This window comes from Pseudorca crassidens, chromosome 1, assembly GCF_039906515.1.
Source record: "Pseudorca crassidens isolate mPseCra1 chromosome 1, mPseCra1.hap1, whole genome shotgun sequence".
NCBI classification, from domain to species: Eukaryota; Metazoa; Chordata; class Mammalia; order Artiodactyla; family Delphinidae; genus Pseudorca; species Pseudorca crassidens.
This window is the reverse complement of record NC_090296.1, coordinates 85,128,614-85,145,862: the sequence shown is the minus strand read 5'-3', so window position 1 is coordinate 85,145,862 and position 17,249 is coordinate 85,128,614. Positions and strand designations below refer to the sequence as shown.

The 17,249-nt window shown below is 39.6% G+C and overlaps 1 protein-coding gene across 1 annotated transcript in view; it reads right to left on the bottom strand.

Moving 5' to 3' along the window:
• The window catches only part of CHP1 (calcineurin like EF-hand protein 1), a 37,162-nt gene that overhangs the window by 13,301 nt on the left and 6,612 nt on the right, over positions 1–17,249 (bottom strand). The window contains exons 2-4 of the mRNA XM_067743684.1: positions 15,763–15,835; positions 5,104–5,184; positions 1,401–1,528 (exon numbers count right to left, since the gene is read on the bottom strand). Coding sequence (XP_067599785.1) covers positions 1,401–1,528; positions 5,104–5,184; positions 15,763–15,835 — 282 coding nt within the window. The remainder of the gene's footprint in view (positions 1–1,400; positions 1,529–5,103; positions 5,185–15,762; positions 15,836–17,249) is intronic.

The window sequence follows — 17,249 nt, the reverse complement described above, 5'->3', positions numbered from 1 at the left end:
CAGAGGAGTGAACTCACACTCCTATAAGCAAGGGAGATCTGTGGATATGGCCCAAGCGCTACAAATTAAAAGTTTAAGTTTCATGTACTATCTTTCAAATGTATGTAAATCTGGCATTATATTCTATAGTTTATCTATATTTGTTTCAATATTAAAAAGCCTTTTAATTTTTCTTTAAATCGTTCAGTAAAAACTTGATGGGCATAAATTAATTAATTAAAAAACAAAAACAAAAAAACTTGATGGGCCCCATTTATTCTGTGGCTTCATAGACTTCACTGTGCACCCAAGCAAGAGAAGCTAGGGCTCAATCAATTCAATACAATTTCTTTTCTTTTCTTTTCTTTTTTTTGGCTGTGCCACGTGGAGTACGGAATCTTAGTTCCCCGACCAGGGATCAAACTCATGCCCCCTGCAGTGGAAACGCGGAGTCTTAACCACTGGACTACCAGGGAAGTCCCCAGTTCAATACAATTTCAGTTTCAACTTGTGTTGAATGAAAAGAGAAATTTAAATTTAATTTCTTGGAGAAGTATTGTAAGGGATTAGGCAATATCATACATGAACCAACAAAGGGCAGAGGGAAATTAACAAATATCCAAGGAAAGGCGGCAAGAGGCATGGAGACAAAAATTAAGTCTTGCACTAACCTAGCTGTCCACCCCTACTTAAGTCATATCCCAGTATCTATCAAATTCTAAGGTGGGATGGGTCTTTCTCACTGTTGTCACTCTAGCACTTATCACAGTACCTGGCACACAGGATATATTAGCAGCTAACTCTTATTGCCTTCAAACCTTCCTGTTTGAAACCCCTTAATATCTCATTTTACAGAAAAGGAAACTGAGGCCCAAAGATTTTAAGTAACTTGCCCAAAGACACAGGGCCAAAAAGTGGCAGAGCTGGGATTCAAATCCAGCCAGTTGGGACTTCCCTGGTGGCACAGTGGTTAAGAATCCACCTGCCAATGCAGGGGACACGGATTCGATCCCTGGTCCGGGAAGATCCCACACGCTGTGGAGCAACTAAGCCCGTGCGTCACAGCCACTAAGCCTGCGCTCTAGAGCCCGTGTGCCACAACTACTGCAGCCTGCGCACCTAGAGCCCATGCTCCACAAAAAGAGAAGCCACTGCAATGAGAAGCCCGTGCACCGTAACAAAGAGTAGCCCCTGCTCGCCGCAACTAGAGAAAGCCGGTGCATGGCAATGAAGACCCAATGCAGCCAAAAATAAATAGATAAATTAATTAATTAAATCAAATCCAGCCAGTTTAGCTCCAGGGTCTGAGCTCTTAACCACTATGTTAGAATAAATGCTTGTTCAGTGAATGAATGAGTAAATAAATGATTTGTGAGAAATGAAAAGCAAATATTTTAAGCCAGAAGACTTTATCTCCTTACAGTGCAGTTTGTTGCTTCGGCTGTTGAGTGGTTCTGGTCCATTCACATCTTTGCTCTTTTCATTATCCTCAATGGGTCGGAAATGAGCCAAGGTCCTCATGAATCCGCGGAAGTTTACCTGGTCCTCTCTGATCAGGAAAGATAACAAAAAGAACATCTTGTCAGTCAAGGCAAGGTGATTATTTCTTATGAATTCAATACATTAACAGGTTTAGCTAGAGTGGCCTGAAAGTCCATTTAATGAGGTCTCTTTCCATACACATGGTACTTTAGGGCTCATAAAATATCTTCAGTTAAGTCTTGCCACAAGCTTGTGAGGTTTTATTCTTACTTTACAAATTATTAACCAGACTTAGAGAGGTAACAGGACTTACCAGAGTCAGTTACCTATTGAATTTACTTCTCTTTTCCCAAAGAGGATTTTAAGTAGCAGCAGGGCTGTGCTATCAGACAAGCCAGAACTTGAACTCACTGGCTTCAGACTCTGCAGCAAACAGCAAGTTAAGTCATTTCAACCCAGTGTCTCCCTAACCACCTCTCATGTCTCCCCTGCAGTCACACGTACCTAGTGATATTTTAACGTTAAGGCATATTATGTAAAAGCTGCTTTTGAAATAAAGTTTATTTAGTTATAGAAGCAATAAATACATTTTTGGAAATATGATAAAAAGAAAAGAGAAAAATACCACTTCTAGTTCTACCAATCAATCACAATCATTGTTAATATATCTCCCAGTAATTTTTCTATGTTTTTTGGATAATTGTGAACATACTGCATAATTTTGTAGCTTGCTTTTTTTAAACTTTTAGGCATGTCTACAATCAGTATAAACACTTTGAAACATTTAAACCATCTGCATAATAATTGTGTGGCTGTATCATGATTTTATTATTCCCTCATAATTGGATAGATATTTTCCTCATGTTTTGAAAGACCTTTGTGTATAAAGCTTTTTGGGTACTTAAGATTAGAGAAAATCTTTTTATCACACCACAGGCTAATCAGTAACCCTGTAAGAAATAATTCTAAAACTTGAATGAATAAAGAATGTTTTTAATATTAAAAGAGAATGTCCCATGTGACATAGCTATTTATCTAAGGCAGTCACGGAAAGAACAGGTTGCCTGGTTCCTGTGGCTACCTAAAAATACATCTGAGTCTTTGCTCCCATTGAATAGATGTGGTATGTCGGGTCTCCTAAGTGCCAGCAAACACAGAGATCAGAGACCTTGTAAAGGTAGAGTTCAAAGGCTAGCTTGTGAGCCGCTTGTACCCAAAGGAATGACCTTTCACTCTTTAAGGTAGCTATACTGCTAATGGAGCGTTATCTCTAAAAAATGTGAGTAAGGGCTGAGGAATCAAGGAATGTGTAATAAGATCTGAGTCACATGCTAGAACAAACAGATAAATGAGTACATATATCACTGGCATGTCTCTGAGTAAAAGGGAACTAAATACCAATGTCTTACTTTCAAATCTCATTCTTTAAAAACAAATTGAACCTAAATATGACCAGAGAAAAACAAAAAACCCAGAAGCCAAATATCTGTATCTGATTAGAGCAAGAAGTAGAGGTGCAGCATGCTAAGAGCCGAGCAGTGTAGTCCAGCGCCATCCTCAGCCTCCTCATATATACCTCAAGTACATCAGCACACATTGTGTCCTTAGCAAGAAAGAGATCAGTGAAAAGGATGACAGACAACACTGTAGTCACAACAAAGGTGGTCTGGCCTTTACAAAACAGCTTTCCACAAGCTGCTTCTTCAAATAATCAATGGTGACTAGGGAACACTTAAAAAAAAAGCTGGCAAAATGACTCTACGGGGTTTACTTTTCATTGCAAAAGGTTTGGATACAAAAGAGCAGTGAAAGTTATCTCCAGACAGTTCTCTGCAAGGGCTAAAAAAAGGAAGTGAAAAAAGGCAAGAATTCAGCACTAAAACCACACCTGAAACAAACGGGCATTTCAGGGAGAGAAAAAAAAAATCAGAAAATGAGGAAGTGTAAGTGATTACTCATGGTCACCATGAATCTGAAAAGGGCAGGTCTCAGTCTGATTGAGTCCTATCTTCACATGAACTGGCTGCTAGTCTTCCCCTTTGACTGTCACTCAAATTTACTGAGTGACCGTCTTCTCAACTTGCAAATTCCTTTGCTCTCAATTCAGTTCTAAAATTTCCTCTCCACGTGTTTTATCTGATGGTGCACTTACTGACACTTAGTCTCATTACTAAGAACTGGCAAACATATAACATTTTAAAGTCCTCTGGGTCAAATAAACAAGTCACAAGGAACCAGGAAGACATTGTTAAAGAGATTACTTAAAACAAGATTATATGATAAGCTTTATTCAGGAAACCGTACCTAATTGAATCAGTAAATATTGACTCAGCACTTTGAAGGCAGTGTATTAGGTTAGTGAAGCATATCAAAAGCCTAGTTTTACATTACACAAACCTAAATCTGTTTGAGAGAGTGTGTGTGTGTTAGGGGAACTATATCCATAGTTGATGTCGTAAAAGAAATGTAAAGCAATGTTCTGGATTAAAGGAGGCTAAAGAGATATGACAACTGAGCCAGACTGGGATCCTATACTGGAGGAAGGGGACATGCTAAAAAGATTGTTGGATAAACTGATAAAATTGGACTATCAGTAATATATTAGAATACAATAGGTAATGAGGGAAATAGATGAAGGTGGTCAAAGGGTACAAACCTCTAGTTATAAGATGAATACATTCTGGGGACGAAATGTACAGCAAAGTGACTAGAGTTAACAACACTGCATTGTACCTTTGAAAGTTGCTAAGAGAGGTAAAAGTTCTCATCACAAGAAAAAGTAACTAAAAAATAAAAAGAAAATAAAGAAAAAAGTAACTGTGTGAGGTGATGAATGTGTTAATTAATATTATTGTGGCTATCATTTTTCAATATATACATGTATAAAATCACTATGTTGTATACCTTAAACTTATACAATGTTATATGTCAGTCACATCTCAATAAAGCTGGAAAAAAGAATACATAATATTTTATATTAATATTATTACAGCACTTGATAGGTGTGGTAAGTATAAATTACACACTAGATTTCAAAGACTTAATATGAAAAAGAATATACAATATAATAATACTTTTAAAATATTGATAACATATTGAATAATATTTTGGATATATCAGGATAAATAAAATATATATTGCCAAAGTTAATTTAACTTGTTCATCCAAAATTAATGTAACGTGTTTATTTTTACTTTTTAAATGTGACTACTAGAAAATTTGTAGTAATTATGTATGTGGCCTGAATGAAGTTTTTATTAGCTAGGACTGAGACAGAGAGCATACACAAATGAGGCAAAATGTTAACAATACAACAGATGCTTCTGGGTAAAAGATGTACAGGTGTTCCTCATACTGTTTGCAAATTTTGCAACTTTTCTGTAAATTGAAATTATTTCCAAATAAAAGTTTTAAAAATGTTTAGTTTTACATCAAAGATAAACAGAGATTAAAGACAACTTTGAAGATGGGCTAATAGACCTATCTGAAGTTTAAAACAAGGATGAGGGTAGAGATATTTTAGATATGATCGAGTTAGAGAGGCCTAATGTAATCAGGAGGATCATGGTCTGAGATGACCCAACCGATAGCAACATTCCAGATTAGCCTCAGAAAGGAAGCCCAATAAATGCAGGCACTCACCCCTCTGGAAAGAAGGCATTGATGATCCGGTCCCCCAGTGGGTTGATGGCAAGTTCTGGAATCCGCTGAAAGTCTTCCCGGCTGCCAAGAGAATCACCTTGGGTTAGAGACCATTGGCCCTTAGCATGAACTCCTTCAGTCATGCTAGAGTACAACCTAGCAAGGATATTACCTCCTGGAATTTACTTCTGTGGCAAATTATACCAAATAACTGCAAAGAATAGCACTTTAATAGCTGCCAAGTGTTTCTTGCACCAGCTCTGGAGTGGAAGAAGCCAGGTTTGACTATGCCACATTCTAGTGAATTCAGCACACAGGTTATGTCAGTAAACCAACTGACAAGCAAATACTAAGCTGTCCCTGTAAATGATTCCTTGAACATTACTATTTTGTACTTAGTAAGTTTGGAGAATGAAGAGCAACTGCAAAGTATCAAACACTGCAGAGTTGAATATGGGAGGAAAAATTCAGAGGGCCCTCTGTACCCTTGATAAGAAGATATACAGCACTTATGAAATGCAAGGAATTCTTAGGTGATATTTACATCTAAGTAGAGAATAAAACACGACAGGGACTTCCCTGGTGATCCAGTGGTTAAGATTCCACGCTCCCAGTGCAGGGGGCCTGAGTTCAATCCCTGGTCAGGGAACTAGATCCTGTATGCCGCAACTAAAAGATCCCACATGCTGCAACTAAACATCCCATGTGCCACAACTAAGGTCTGGTGCAGCTAAAAAAAAAAAAGCATAAAATATGACAACTAACTGACTGGCCTTTTCTCCATTGCCTTCTACAGACTAGAAGTATTTAACCACAGAATATGGCAAGAGCAGTCATCCTCTCAGAACTTGAAGTCTGCTGAAGTGAATATTGTTAGTTATCATTCACTGTATATACATTATGTGCCATTCTAACTCTGTTTATATACTTCATCTCATTTCTTTATGTCACCACTTTTAGAGCTGAGGAAATTGATTTTTTTTTTTTTGGGCCGTGCCATGTGGCATGCGAGATCTTAGTTCCCTGACCAGGGATCGAACCCATGCCCCCTGCAATGGGAGCACAGTGTCTTAACCACTGGACTCCCAGGGAAGACCCAGAGCAGAGGAAATTGAGAGTCAGTGAGATAAAGTAACACGTCCAGTGCTACAGAGGTAAAAAGTGGCAGAACTGCAATTTAAATCTAAGTCTGTAAGTCAAAGCACATGTTCTTTTTCCTAAAAAACCACACTTCTTTCCCATAGTACATAAACTTTTTGAAAGGTGCTCTCCCAAAAAGTGTTCAGTAACTGTTTTTAAAAAAATTCTTTGGTTGATATTCTGTGCCAAAAATATAAAGCTACCTACAACAAAGACAATATATGTACAAAATATCAATGTCATAAAGGACAGAGAAAGGCAGAGCATTGTTCTAGATCAAAGAGGACTTAAGAGACATACAACTGAACTCAATGCATGATCCTAGACTAGGAAAAACAACTGTTATGAAGGACAATACTGAGCCAACAGGTAAAAATGGAATATGGACCATATAGAATATGGAATATTATATAATAGTACTGTATCAAAATGCTAAATTTCTTGATTTTGAAATGAGAATGTCCTTGTTATAAGGAATACACACTGAAGTATGTGGCAAAATGTTAACAAGTGGCAAATGTGGGTATCAAGTATATGAAGTTCTTTGCATTATTCTTGCAACTTTTCTGTAAGTTTGAAATTATTTCCAGATAAAAAGGGGGGAAAAGGAATACAAACTCAAAAGGTGATTCCTGCCTTCAAGACATTTACTAACAGACGAGATAAAACTTATTCCTTCACCCTCTTTGCACTAGAAGCTAACGAAATGTTCGTATTTTACCCAGGAGCCTTCAACTCTCTGGTCCTCTTGTGGTTTAACATTGACAGGGTGCTTAATTAATTCAACAAGCTCATCTCCACCACATCTGGTCATTTTCTACAGGCGTAGAAAATGACCCAGGGGACTAAGCACAAAGTTCTGGTACAATAACTCCAGATTCTAATCTTCTTTCATCATTTAGGGTAATAATTTTTATATCAGTTAATGAATTAGAAGAAGCCATTCATAAGATAACTAGTTTGCTTAAAATGATGAAAGAAAGAAAATTACTGAGGTCCTGATTGTTTAATTCAACAAACATGTACTAAGCTCTTATTATATAATGTGTTCTATAATACAAAGTCTACATTATCAACACAATGTAGTTCCTCTTTGACAGAGGTTAAGAAACAATAATTAGTCCCTTTTAAATGAAGATTAAGGCTGATTTGAATTGCAAGGCCACATACCTCAGTTTAATGTCTAATGAGCTTAAGTAATTTTAGCTGCAAAAAGATACAGTTTAAATACCAGGCCTAGTATCAGGTGCTGAGTCCACAACCTAGCCTAACCCCTTGGGTCTCAATGAAGAATCTAGTCGTGGACTTCCAATGTCAATAAGGACCTAAACCTTGTCTTACGACACTTTTAAACTTTACTCTTAGAATTTAGATTGTATATAAAATGGGGTCTATAAGATCAAGGGGAATACAGTTGAAAATATAAATATAAAAATGAAAGGGTATAAAAAATAGTTTATAAACTGTCAAACAATGTACAGTTTATTATTGCTGGTTGTTCTATAGTGGAATGGAGATCATCTGGACACTACCTCTAGAACTCAGCTTCTCAAATTTGTCTGCCAACACAAATCTAATGGAGAAAAAGAAATACTCCAAGCAGCTCACATACCACAAGTGTTATAATTCATTCAAAATGCAAATTTTTGTGTGCTCATTAAAAAACATACCAATATTATATTCTATCTCATAGTATACCTAGGAAAATCTTCCTTGAGGATTAAGACATTATTACTGGTAGTAGGCAGAACCATGTATAATGGCATTTTTTATGGCCAAAAAATTCACAATGAAGAATTGTTTTCCAGATATGTACAAGCACAGAGATGCTCTGGGAAACCAGTTTTAGAGACCTCAGTAACCAGAAATGCCAACCCTCTACACTGATCTTCACTGTGCAAGTTTTCTCTTATACAGAGATGTAACCTCATAGTTAACTTCTTATATTTTAAGGACCCAAGGTAGATGCCAAGTTCTTTCTCTTATACAGAGATGTAGCCTCAAAGTTAACTTCTTATATTTTAAGCACCCAGGGTAGATGCTTAGATAACATACATAATGAGGACATTAAAGTCTGCTAGTTGGACATACCTGTAGGAACACACGTTCAATTAAGAAAACAGTTTTCTGGGGACTTCCCTGGTGGCGCAGTGGATAAGACTCCACGCTCCCAATGCAGGGGGCCCGGGTTCGATCGCTGGTCAGGGAACTAGATCCTACATGCATGCTGCAACTAAGAGTTTGCATGCCACAACTAAGGAGGCCACCTGCTGCAACTAAGGAGGCCTGGAGCCGCAACTGGGACCTGGCACAACCAAATAAATAAAATAATTAATTAATTTTTAAAAAAAGTTTTCCACATTTTAGTATAATAGAGATAAATCATTTACTATTTGTATTTATTATGTAATTATTTATATTTATTAACATTGAAATGATAATAATTTCCGTTATCTAAAACATTTGATATTTTAAATTAAATTGATAAAAATGATTTTTTTTGTCTTGGTAATACAATTTTTTTTCAGGTTTGCCAGGTGAGGGAAGTAGCAGTTACAAAAACTAATTAAAGGAACTCTTAAGAATGGGTCAGCTGCCCACTGTTGCCAGGACCCATCCCAAGAATATAAAACCATTTGTCCCCAGGATAAAAATGGAGAACTGCTATGGAAAGAAACTGAAAGATCCACCTGGGCAGGGTTTCGGCCAAGTGTTGGAGGCTGGCTCCCCAGGAACACAGTCCTTTTATTTGGGGAAGAGAGTTGCAAATTTGTCCCCTTGCTCCCTGACCGTATGCCCTAAAGTGAGGTCTAGCAACTTACTGGCCCTGCTCAGAGTATAGAGGGCTTGAAGTCAGTCCTTCCATCCAGGCAAAGACCTGTGGAGAAAGCAACCACAAACAAGCCCATGCCAGTTTTCTACAGTAATCCATCCACACTTTTTCATAAATATGAATGGACAACCAACACTTACCGGCATTTTGGGAAAATCAATAACATAAAAAAGTAGGATCAAGATGAATAGAGATAATCATAATTCAGGGAACAAAAAGGAGTTCTGAAAGATTCTAGTAAGTAATGCAATAGATATTTGATAAGTTCTTGCATCTGTAAAACAAAAATAAGCTACTATGATAGAGCAGAGGTCAGAGAACGAGACAGTTTCTTGGAAATTAAAAATATGACTGTGGATAAGTTCATCAAAAGGTCTACAAAATAAATTCAAGGATATCTGTCAGAAAGCAATGGAAAAAAATCAGAAAATATGAGAGAAAACTGAGTCACGGTGGTCCAATAGCCAACCAACAGAAATGCCATGAAAATCAATAAAGAAATAAGAGGGGGAGGAAGTAAAGAAATAGCAGAAGAAAACTTTCCAGCTAAAGGACATATTTTTAACTTTTTTTTTGGCCATGCTGCATAGCATGTGGGATCTTAGTTTCCCAACCAGGGATTGAACCCTCGCCCCCTGCATTGGAAGCGTGGAGTCTTAACCACTGGACTGCCAGGGACATCCCTAAAGGATGTATTTTTAGATTGAGAAGGTTCACCTGATACTGAGCAATGAATAATGAAAAATAACCTACAAAAAGGTACAACTTTGTGAAATTTCAGAACATCAGGAGGAGATATTTGAAGGTTTCAGAGAGGAAAAAAAAAGATTATCTACTAAAAGAATGAGAATTAGACTGGCATCATGGTTCTGTGAAACTCCATTCTGGAATGACTGATACCATTGTGTACAAAGTAAGTGCTTATCCAGGATATTGAAATCATCTGCCCTCTTGGATGAAGTCAAAGAAGAAAATGAGTCTCAAAAGCACTTAGTTTTTAAGCAGATAAATGGCTACCATTCAGGAAACAATCTCTTAGAATTTATAGGTAATCTTATTTATTTATTTGTTTGTTTGTTTGTTTGTTTATTTATTTCTGGCTGCACCTTGCGGCATTTGGGATCTTAGTTCCCCAACCAGGGAGTGAACCTGGGCCCCCGGCAGTGAAAGCGCTGAGTCCTAACCACTGGACCGCCAGGGAATTCCCTAGAGGTAATCTTTTTTAAAGTGATATATAACAACACAGCCAACTAGTAATTTCAGTAATAACTTTCTTGCAGAGTTTAACTGGTCTGTACTGTCCCCTGTAGTCAATTTAACCTGCATGGATTTACCATCCAGGAATAGTTTTCATCATGGTATTATCTGAGAAAAAGTATCTGACAAAAATCCAATATTAAAATTGCTCAAAAAAATTGCTCAATGCACAGGATATTTTTAAAGTAAACTTTTAATGAAGTATAACATACATACAGGGAAGAGCAGAAATCACAAGCATTCGGTATGATGAATTTTCACCAAGTGAAGATTATAACCGGCACCCAAATCAAAAAATTGATTACTATCAGTACCCAGATACCTCCTTCATGTTCCTTTTGTCTCTATCTGCTCCCCTCCTCAAAGGGCAGTCATTATCCTGACATCTAACACAGATTAGATCAGCACCAAGGATACTTAAACAAAAGAAACCTTCTTTGTATCCAGATAACGACCAGGCTCTCACCCTGATCTGACCTACAAAGGACCATTTCAGGGCACCTTATAGGACCCAGCTGGCTTTTCAAAGACCAATTTCAATGGCAGTGGTAGAAATATTTCACTCAAAATAATGGCACCTGAAGTAAGTAAAATTTGTGAGGTTATAGTATATATTTATATTCTGTGAAATACCGATCTAAAGATTACCAATCATTTTAACTCAACACCTATTGGTAGGCCAAGGAACTAGTGTTCTATAAAACATACTTTGGGGGTAAATCTCTGAAAGCATTTTGCAGAAGCTCCATTTCTAACCAAAGCCTTCTATAGTTTCTGCTTCATGATCCCACAGAGACTGACACTTTAAAAAAAGGAGTTACAGGGGTTTCCCTGGTGGTGCAGTGGTTAAGAATCCACCTGCCAATGCAGGTGACACGGGTTCGAGCCCTGGTCCAGGAAGATCCCACATGCCGCGGAGGAACGAAGCCCGTGCGCCACAACTACTGAAGCCCGTGCGCCACAACGACTGAAGCCCGTGCGCCACAACTACTGAAGCCCGCGCACCTAGAGCCCGTGCTCCGCAACAAAAGAAGCCACCACAATGACAAGCCTGCGTACCACAACGAAGAGTAGCCCCTGCTCGCTGCGACTAGAGGAAAGCCTGCACACAGCAACGAAGACCCAACACAGGCAAAATAAATAAATTAATTAATTAATTAAATTAAATTTAAAAAAAAGGAGTACAGAAAGCCTTGGACAGTACACTATAGTCTCTCACTCTGCAGAATTTGGCTTCAAGCCGCAGACATAGAGCATCTTGGGAGAGGAAAGTGAAGAAAATGTGGAAGGAAAAATATTTCTCCTACTAACTTCCTTAGGAAAGTGGGGCATGTTAAAGGTAACAAAAAGACTGGAGGTAACTTATATTCGGCTGAGCACCCTGATGGGTTCTAGAAAGGTCAAGACAGGCCTTGAGCTGAGTCTGGCGGTAAAGGCTGGAGAGAGATAAATCACTCTATTACTATAAAAGAATTCTGAGTTTACCAGGTTATGTCTACGGCTGGAGGGAGTAGAAAAGATGGGGTTGGGGGAGAGGGGACGACAATCTATAACAAGATGGCCAGGGGCTGAGATGGCCATTGTCGGAGGCACAGCCACTGTGAAATCCCTGATATTGGGAGGGTCCAACAAAATGATTTATTGATATATACACAGTTGACCCTTGAACAACATGGATTTGAACTGTGTGGTCCATCCACGCATGGATTTTTTTCAATAGTTAATACTTCAGTACTACAGGATCCATCATTGGTTGAATCTGCAGATGTGGAACCACGTACACTGAGGGCAGACTATAAGTTATTCTCGGATTTGACTGTGCAGAGGGTCACCACCTCTAACCCTTGCATTGTTCAAGGGTTAACTGTAACATGCTAGTTGTTTACTATGTAGTACAATGGGGTAATTTCTTCTTGCACTCAAGGTGGCTTGGGGCTTTTCCCGTATTTTAATCCACACCATGATGGAGATCAAAGAACAGATTTCAGACCAACTGCTTTGTAATGCTGAATACAAAAGAATCAGCTAGACTCAGGTAACCATGAAATCAAAAGTTACCCTATCATTTCCTACCACCTCTTCCCCTACCAAGAATTTGTAGAAACCAGAACAGAAAGCAGTGCCTAGTGCATCATAGGTATTCAATAAATACCTATCAAATGAGTGAGTTAGTTCACTGGCTTTCCATAGAGTGTGAAATTATGTTTTAGGGGCAGAGCAAATCTTGCCTAGATTTTAAGGAGCAGGTAAGACTAACTGACACATGGAAAGTTTTCACCTCTTCTGAGGAGAAACAGCTCCTTTTACAAAAGATTTTCCATTGTTTTCCAGCAAACAATGAAAGTGATTAAAGCACACATTTACAAATCACCCTTTCTAGAAAGAAGAAAAGGACTCAAAACTAATGTGAAGGGTTTCCCTGGTGGTGCAGTGGTTGAGAGTCGCCTGCTGATGCAGGGGACACGGGTTCGTGCCCCGGTCCGGGAGGATCCCACATGCCGCAAAGCAGCTGGGCCTGCGTGTCCGGAGGCTGTGCTCCGCAGCGGGGGGGCCGCAGCAGTGAGAGGCCCGCGTACCGCAGGAAAAAAAAAAAAAAACTAATGTGAATTCTATAGCTTCACTTAGTGGTTAAATCTGAATTTATGAGGAAGACGTAATCCCAAACTCAAGTAAATTATTCAAGTATTTGGGCTGAAGGAAAAATAGAAATTTCTAGTCTTGTTAATTTTTCTAATACAAATTTATATAGTCTCCTCAACAAATGGTGCTGGAACAGCTAGATATCCACAGGCCAAAAAATAAAGTCTGACTCTTACATTTCTATCTATTGTTACACACACACACATTTTGTTTTGTTTTGTTTTGTTTTGGCTGCACTGCGCGGCATGTAGGATCTTAGTTCCCCGACCAGGGATCGCACCCGTGCTCCCTGCAGTGGGTTAAGTGCACAGTCTTAACCACTGGACCACCAGGGAAGTCCCTTCTTTCTTTTTCATTTTGTATAAATATAACAAAAAATACATATATATATATTGTGTGTGTGTATACATATACATACAAAAAACTCAAAATGACAAACATCCAGTTAAAAAATAGGCAAAGGACTTGAATAGGCATTTCTCCAAAGAAGACATACAAATGGTCAACTAGCACATAGAAAAGATGCTCAACATCATTAGCCACTAGGGAACTGCAAATCAAAACCACAGTGATCTACCATTCACATCCACTAGAATAGCTAAAATCAAAAGAGAGATAATAAGTGCTGATGAGGATGTGGAGAAATTTGAACCCTCATTACATTGCTGGTGGGAATGTAAAACAGTACAGAGCTGTGCAAAAGAGTTTGGTGGGTCTTCAATAAATTAAGCATAAAATTACCATGTGACCCACAATTCTACCCCTAGGTATATGCCCAAGAGAATTAAAACATAAGTCCACACAAAAATGTTCATAGTAGCCAAAAGGTGTTAACAACTCAAAGCTCTACCATCTGACGAATAGATGAACAAAATGTGGTCTATGCATACAATGGAATATTATTCAGCCATAAAAAGGAAAGAAGTACTGATACACACTATAACATGGAAGAATCTTGAACATGTTAGGGGACTTCCCTGGTGGCACAGTGGTTACGAATCCGCCTGCCAATGCAGGGGACACGGGTTCAAGCCCTGGTCCGGGAAGATCCCACATGCCGTGGAGCAACAAAGCCCATGTGCCACAACTACTGAGCCTGTGCTCTAGAGCTCGTGAACCACAACTACTGAAGCCCACGCGCCTACAGCCTCTTCTCCACAACAAGAGAAGCCACTGCAATGAGAAGCCCACGCACTGCAACGAAGAGTAGCCCCCACTCAACGCAACTAGAGAAAGCCTGCCCACAGCAACCAAGACCCAAGGCAGCCAAAAATAAAATAAATTAATAAAAAAAAAATCATGTTATATGAAAGAGTCAGTCACAAAAGGCCACATACTGCATGATTCCATTTATATGAAATGTCCATAGAGAGAGGAATGGGAAATGACTGCTCAATGGGTATGAGGTTTCCATCTGAGCTGATGAAACTGTTCTGCAACTAGACTGTGGTAATATATAAACGTATTATACAGTGTTGTGAATGTACTTAATGCCACTAAAATGTACACTTTGAAATGTGAAATATTATGTTATGTGTATTTTGCCTCAATTAAAAAAAGACAAAGAGGGGACTTCTCTGGCGGTCCAGCGGTTAAGACTCTGCGCTTCCACTGCAGGGGGCTCAGGTTCGATCACTGGCCGGGGAACTAAGATCCTGCATGCTGAGCAGTGTGGTAAAAAAAAAGCAAAAGTACTTAGTGTGGTCTTTGCACGTTATAGGTATTCCGTAGTCATTGACTTTAATGACTGGGCAGCATGGTTTTGGTCAATTCCAGCTTTCAGTGAAGCCAGATTTTGCCCTAAACAAACATGGCCCTATGGATTTATCAGCCATTTTCTAGCTCTTCTGCCTGAGGATTATGCACAAAGGCTCAGCAACTATATTCCTCTCCCTGTCATGCTACACCCCACACCTATGCTACAAGGCTTCTAAAGAAGTCCTCCATTGTTTCTTGACAGCAGCCAGAAAGGCAAAGAGCTTCATTCTATATCATTCAATCAAAGCTGAGGAACAACAGTAACAAAATGCTGCTACTGAGTTAGGTTGGGAGGTGGTGGTAAGGAGATATTTCATTTGACTATAAGACAATTACAAATATGAAATGATACAGCATTACATTACTCAGAAATCATATACTTACTCAAGACCAGTTTCTCAGCTGTGGCACTACTGACATTTAGGGGGGATTGTCCTGTGCATTTTAGGATGTTCAGCAGCATTCCTGGCCTCTACCCACTAGACATCAGTAGCATTCCCCAGCTGTGACAGTCAAAAATGTCTCCAGATATTTGGCCACCCAAGGGAAAATAGCCATCAGTTGAGAACCACTGCTCTAGACGAAAATACTGAACATCTTATCTAACATTAATACATATAAACTGATGTACCCTAGGAATATGGGTTGGGTTGGGAAATGAGAGGGGAAAGGACAAAACAACCTACACCATCTTGGATTGCTATGGGTCAGCCTCCTGAAAGCTAACATGTTTGGAAAAGAGCTGTGGGAAAACTCAAGCAGAGAGAGCCAAAATTCCCAAAGGTACATTCATAGGACCAGAGCAATGGCCACCCAAACTAAGGGGAGCTGGAGTAAAGTAGCAAGCACCTAGTGATAAATGTAAATTCATTGTTCTGCTTAGTATGTAAGTCCCCTGTGGATCAATGATACTCAAAGATGAGTGAAGAAATGGTCCCTGTTCTCTGCATTCCAGATGCCTATTGTGTCTGCTCTCTGGATAAAGGCAGCTATTCAGACGTTGTCAGAAAATAAAGAACGGAACTGCCTACCTGAGAGTCCCATTCTCTCCTTTGTCCAGGCTGGTGAACCGGCTGTAGAGGCGGGTGATCTGACTGTGGGAAACTAAAGAACACAAAATTAGTCCCAGTTGGAGAAGTTGCCCTCCACTCGAATTGAACCTGAATGTGGCCCTTCAGAAGCCAGCTGCTCTTCTGGTCCCAGGCCAACATTAAATGCTTCAAAGTCAGTAAAGTGGGCCGAAATCTCAACTCCAACTCACCTCTAGAGTGTCAAAGCAGGAAGAATGAAAGGAGTTAGAAAATAAACTAAATCAAGAGTAAACAAAATTGACTCTCAGGAATGAAGTCTAGGCTTAATTAAGACTGTGTTAAATGTCAGGTAGTTAAGATTTAACAAAACAAGGCCAAATTTAGTTTAAAAGGAAGTTGTGAAACTTTCACCTTTGAGTACCCTGACTTAGAGGCTATGAAAATGCATGCTTTGATTAAAAACGCATCTCTATTAATCAGTTTGATGTTTCAGGCTGCCACAGCTGGGTAGGTAACTTGTGTTGAATTAAAGATCGGGGCTGGAGTTCCCTGGTGGCACAGTGGTTGAGAGTCCGCCTGCCGATGCAGGGGACACAGGTTCGTGCCCCAGTCCGGGAGGATCCCACATGCCGCGGAGCAGCTGGGCCCGTGAGCCATGGCCACTGAGCCTGTGCGTCCGGAGCCTGTGCTCCGCAACGGGAGAGGCCACAACAGTGAGAGGCCTGCGTACCGCAAAAAAAAAAAAAAAAGATTGGGTCTTGTGAAACAGATTGTATTTTAAAAATCTGATTTACTCCTACCCCAAGCATCAGTGGCTTTATCTTTTCCCTCAGAACTGATCTTCGGGTAAAAGATCACCACAGCCTTGGGTCAGCCTCTTCTCTGTGATGGCATGACCTCCACTGAGTTCCCAGTAAAGGAATGGGCTCCGAGAAAGGAAATTAGGTAATTTGTAAAATGGTCATGTTATCATCAGATGACATCTACAAGGAAGCTGTTTTGCTCCTCATTTTGGACTAACTCAGGCACAAGCTGACAATTATGAGGTAATAACTACAGGTAGACAATGAAACTTTGGAAATGGAAAAAGGAATTTCTGGGAAATAGTTCAGTCTCGTGGCAGATTGGAGGTAGGAGGAAAAAAAGAAGTTATCAAAGGAGAAAAGACAACAGCCAAAAAGCGTGTGGCAAGTGTGGACTTTGTCCTAGGCTGTACCTTCACGGGTAAAGGGGTGGCTGAGGGAGTCCTGGTAGTTGTCTTCCTCCCCCAGCTCAAGAAACAAAAATCCACCTGCAGTTTTAGGAACAATGGGATAAAATAAACAGGGCCACTGGCAGGAGAAACAGGAAGTGAGTGGCCCAGAGCTAGGAGGAGAAGACACACTGGGCAAAGCTGTGAATTCTTCAGCGTCAGGTTTCAGCGCAGGCTGGGCTCCGTTCTGTACGACTGGCTCTCTAAGGAGAGCAGAGAGCAGAGGAGGAGGCAG